General features: G+C 62.3%; 1 protein-coding gene across 3 annotated transcripts; it reads left to right on the top strand.

The window, feature by feature from the left end:
• The first annotated feature begins 304 nt into the window (after positions 1 to 304).
• ELOF1 (elongation factor 1 homolog) lies at positions 305 to 4962 on the top strand. 3 transcript variants are annotated; one of them, XM_042977299.1, is made up of 5 exons: positions 320 to 403; positions 1045 to 1093; positions 3650 to 3783; positions 3940 to 4010; positions 4341 to 4422. In XM_042977299.1, exons 3-5 carry the CDS (start codon positions 3668 to 3670, stop codon positions 4382 to 4384), a joined length of 231 nt encoding a protein of 76 aa, XP_042833233.1. In that variant the 5' UTR covers positions 320 to 403; positions 1045 to 1093; positions 3650 to 3667; the 3' UTR covers positions 4385 to 4422. The 3 variants fall into 3 exon arrangements, with proteins under 3 accessions (XP_042833232.1, XP_042833233.1, XP_042833231.1); XM_042977297.1 differs by having other exon boundaries at positions 323 to 403; positions 4346 to 4962; XM_042977298.1 differs by lacking the exon at positions 1045 to 1093 and having other exon boundaries at positions 305 to 403; positions 4346 to 4962.

The raw sequence follows: 4962 nt of genomic DNA, 5'->3' as shown, positions 1-4962 counted from the left end.
GCAGCTGGGGAGATCCGGGCGGGCTGCGAGGGGCCGAGGCTTGAACTGGGAGACACGACACGTGCAGACGCTGCGGCCTAGAGCGAGGATGCCTTTCCAACGCCGGTCCGGCCCAGCCCACCGTCGCTGAACCGCCGGCACCGCGACATCTCCTCGGAAGCGGCGGCGCGCACCGCTTCAGGCAACGGCGCCACGGCCCTCGCGCAGGCGTACTGCGACCCCGCCTCCCGGTAGGGTGTGCGAGTACGCATGTGCACCGAAAAGATGCGGGAGAAGGCGGGGCCTCCCCGCGGGGCGTTCCCGGCCGCAGGTTAGAGGAGGAGCGGGGTTTCCGCTTCCGGCTGGAGCCGGAAGCCACTGTCTCCCGGGTGAACGAGGCCGTCGCAAACGAGGGGAGGCGAGGGTAGGTGACTGTTCGCAGGGGCGGGCGTTGGGGCCAGGCCGGGTTGGGCGATCTTCTACTGGTGGGGGGCGCTCACGGGATCCTGGAGGAGGCGTCGAGGACCCCGGGGTTGGGGGGGGTGGCCGGCCGGGGAGTTTGACTCCCCCGGACCCCAGCCCTCTAAACGCGGCCGCTCGGAGGCCTGGCTCCCGCAGGCGGAGGGCGGGAGGCGACGCCGAAGCCTCGGTGAGCTTGGAGGGACCGCCGACCCTCCGCCTTTTGAAGGTTGGGAGCCGATCCCTTTTCCAGGCCCCTTTGGCGCGCTTGGACTTAGGTCGCCATAGGGCAGGCAGGGCCCCTGGAGCTTTGTGTACAGGCTAGACCCCCTTTCTGGTGTGCGATTGGGGGTGCCGTAGACGCCGGATAAAATGAGATTCGGGAGCGCATCCATACCTTCTGGTTCGGGAGCCTTATCTGTTCGTTCAACAAGTAGTTACTGAGCGCTTAATGCATACCAGGCACCGTGCCCGCTATGGGGATTCAGCAGTGGGTAAATCGTGCCCCCCCCCCCGCCCCCAACACTGCATTCCACTAGGGGCAGATCTGAAATGAGGTTCAGAAATCTGCATTTTTGAGCATCTCTCAAGTGATTCTGTTAACAGGTGGTACCCAGGGCCAGGCTTCGGGAAAACAGAACACTCCCCGGAGCAGGTGAGGCAGGGGCTATTGAACTGGCTACATTTGCCTGGCGGGGGGGGGGGGTGTCCGGCTGCTTTCCCCTGCGGTCCCATCCCAGATCCTTTCTCCCCATTGCTCCCTGAGCTTCAGCTGTACCAATCTTCTTGCTCTTTCGGGGGCGGGAGGCGGGGAGCTGCTTCTGCCTCGGAGCCTTTGCAGTTGCTGTTCCATCAGTCTGGACTGTTTTGCACTGTCGCCTTCTCTCATCATTCAGGCCTCAGTTTAAATGACTTTTACCCAGAGGGTCCTTCCCACCCCGCTCCTAGGCGAAGTTGCCCCATTCCGGAAGTATTCCCTTAGCCCTGATTGATTCATCTCATAGCACTTACTGGTAACGGAAATGATCTCTCTTATTAAGTTGTTAAGGGTCTGCCTTCGGCTACCAGCAGTTCCACAAAAGCAGACACTTGGCCTGCCTTGAGTGCAGCATTGCTGTGGTTAGCGGAGGGCCTGGCATTGGTTCGTTCGTTCATTTAGTAAACATTTGTCGAGCGCCAGCTCTGTGCCACCAGCAGTTGTAGGCTCTGGGGGATACAAAGAAAAGACACAAGTCCCTGCCATCGTGGAATTTACATTTGGAGGGAGGTGGACAGGGTGGGAGGTGCAGGGAGAGCCATAGGGAGGCTGTTTTGAAAATGACCAGGACTGGGGACTCGGACTGCGGTTTTGGCTCTGGCGAGAAGAGAAGCGGGCAGATTCTGGATGTCTTTTAGAGGTAAAGCCGCAGGATCAGGATCCGATAAGGGATGTGAGAGGGAGTGGAAGGAATCGAGGGGGAGTCCAAGGTTTGTGCAAAGATGGATTTGCTATCTGCTGAGCTGGGGAAGACGGAAAGGGCCTGTTGGGGTGTCAGCAGCTTGGTCTTTGGACGGGTTATGTTGAAAAAGTGGGTTAGCTTCCGGTGAGGGTGTAGCCGAGGCAGGTAGACGAGCCAGTCTGCAACGGAGAGGAAACGTTGAGGGTGGCAGATCGGGAAGCCTCAGTGTAGAGGAGGCATTAGAGCAAATGGAGAGGAGCCCAAAGATTGAGCTCGTGGGCTCGTGTATCATCACGGAAGTCCGGGCCGGGGGAAAGCAGCAGCAGAAACTGCAAGGCCCCACCAGTGAGGCCGGGGCAGGGTGCAGGGTCCTGAGAGCCGCGCGGGAAGGGTGGGAGGACGGACCAGTGCGTCCAGTGCCCTGAGGCGGCGGGGAACTGCCCCTTGGGGGGAGCAGTATGGGGGGGGGGGGCGGGTAGAGGGAGAATGGGAGGAAATGAAGACCGGGAATGCAGGCAGCTCTTCTAGAATTCTGGTCTTTATTCCTGTGTCATGGAGGAAGAGCCACACAGGTGGAGTGTAGGGGGGACAGGGGACAGGGAGAGGGGAGAGTGCCTGGGGACGGTGATCCTAGAACCCTGAGCTCAGTGCCTGGCGTGGGAGGCCCCTGTCTCCAAGACACCTGTCCCTAGATGTGCCTCTGCGACTTGAGCCCATCATCTTCCCAGAGCATCTTGTTCTTCCTGTGCGTTAGGCATCGGAGGATGATGCCACCTTCTCCCCCTACCCACCCTGTCCATCCCCCACCACCTTAGGAGTCATCCCGGTCCCTCCTTCTCTGGCCACACTCTGAGACTCTCACCCCCCGCCATCCCTCCACCCTGAACAGCCCTGGCGTGGTTCTGACTTCATCTGTATCCACACCCCTGACCTGTACTCCTCGATGCCCTAGAAAGGCAGTGATTTCATCCTTTGTGTCCCCACTGCCCACCCTCCCACCCAGGATCCATCCAGACCCTTCCCCCCCTGCCCCCGCTCCCTGTTTAGCCTGCCCCTCGCCACCCCCTGCCCCATGTGGTCCCCCAACGCCGGCCGGGGCCCTCAGACACCTGTCTTCGGTCGTGGTATGTGGCAAGGACCGGAAATGCTTGTCCCCCCCGTCTCTGCCCACCAGCCCCTTGTGTGTGGAGAGTTAGCCCAGGGGGCTTCTCTGGAGGATCTGTCCTATCCCTTGAGTGTCATTCCTCCTGGGTGTCCCTTGTGTGTCCCTTTGACGAGAGGCGCAGCTGCTCCCAAAAGCGCCGGCTTCTGGGCACTTAGGCTGTGCCCCTCCCCGCGCAGCTGGTCCGTCAGAGCCTCTTGCGTCATCCTCACCAGGAGCAGTGGCGTCCTGCCTGGGTGCTGAGGATGGGGGGGCCGGGTCCCGTGCTCAGCACTCCGTGCACCGTTTGTCATGGCAGCCGCACAGACCCCTCCGTGGGTAGCAGCCTCATCTGTTTTACTGACAGAACACTGAGGCACAGAGAGCTTAAGTCACCTGCCCGGGGCCACCCAGCAAGTGGAGGGCCACGATTAGAACTCGGGCCACCTGTTGCCAGAGCCTGCTCCCATCCCCCGCCCAGAGTGTGCCTGGATCCGCCGCCTACCTGGGGACTGGGAGCCTCATCCCTCAGAGGCGGAGCCTTCTTCCCAGCCTGCCCCCTAGAGCATCGAGCTGGAGGGCTCTGTGGGTCCCCTGGGTTGCTGACTCCTGTCCCCCACCGCCACCGCAGGTTTGCCCTCCTACAGACATGGGGCGCAGAAAGTCCAAACGGAAGCCACCCCCCAAGAAGAAGATGACAGGCACCTTAGAGACCCAGTTCACCTGCCCCTTCTGCAACCACGAGAAGTCTTGTGACGTGAAAATGTGAGTGGGGGACGGGGCCTCCCCTCTCCTCCCAGAGTCGGGAGGCAGCTTCCCTGCTCCCACCATCCTTTCTGCCCCAGGCCCTCCCACTTAGGGCGATCGTCACCCATAGACGCGGCCTCCTTTTCTCACCAGCCCCTCCTCCTCCTGTTCCAGGGACCGGGCCCGCAACACCGGAGTCATCTCGTGTACCGTGTGCCTAGAGGAGTTCCAGACGCCCATCACATGTATCCTTGGGCAACCAGGCTCTTGCGGGGAAGTGGGGTGGGTGGGGAGGGGTGGGGGCAGTCAGGGCTCCCCTGCCCCGGGTGGGCTGCTCTAGGGCACCTGGCCAGGGGCGAGGGGACTGGATCCAGTCTTTGCTCCTCTGGCCCTCCTGCTTACGCTTTTGTGGGCCGTGACCTCCCTGGGGCGGGGAGGGGGGGGGCGGGGGGTTGGAGACAAGGCACCACCTGCTGACTTGCGTAGGGTGCGGGGCGGGGATCCGGCTGACACCAGTGAGAGGGGTGCGTACAGGGAAGGGGCCCAATGCCACCAGTTGCCCTTGACCTCAGCGGCCCAGATCTGTCAGAACCGGTGGACGTGTACAGCGATTGGATAGATGCCTGCGAGGCAGCCAACCAGTAGCGATGCAGAGGACCCGCTCCCGCGGCAACCCTGCCTGCCGTGGACCTGCCCCGCTGGGTGCCAATCCAGAGACATTCCAGGGTCCGCGGTGTGGGTCCAGGGCCTTCACAGCCCTCTGCGTGTATGGAGTGGGTGTGGGTGTGAGTGTGGCCGTGGCAGCGTGCCTGTGGGCACGGACTGGAGTTGAGGCGGGGTTGTTGGGCCCCCCCGGGGGCCTGAAGTGCTTCCCTTGGCTCTGAAAGCCTTTAACTTGCTTGCTCCTCCTCGGGGCCCGCGTCCTGACGTTCTGGGCAAGGACAAGCCCAGCAGAGGCTGCCAAGGGACTCTCCAGCCTCCTCACCCTTCTCACCAGCACCGTGTGGACTGGACTGCCCCCCGCGCCTCCCCTGCCTCCCAAGGCCTGTGGCCTGGGATTCAAAGCCACAGTCCCACAGGCCCCGTGGCTGGGACCTGGCAGAACAGCCCCTTTTCCTGTTTAGTTGCTTTTGTAGAGGAGGAAGGGGCTGGGCTGGGGATCGCCGTCGGTCACGAGCCCCTAAATAAAGCAGCTGA

The sequence above is a fragment of the Panthera tigris genome, chromosome A2 (assembly GCF_018350195.1).
Source record: "Panthera tigris isolate Pti1 chromosome A2, P.tigris_Pti1_mat1.1, whole genome shotgun sequence".
In the NCBI taxonomy this organism is placed as follows: Eukaryota; Metazoa; Chordata; class Mammalia; order Carnivora; family Felidae; genus Panthera; species Panthera tigris.
Note: the sequence above shows the minus strand (reverse complement) of the source record. Positions and strands in the feature narration are given on the sequence as shown.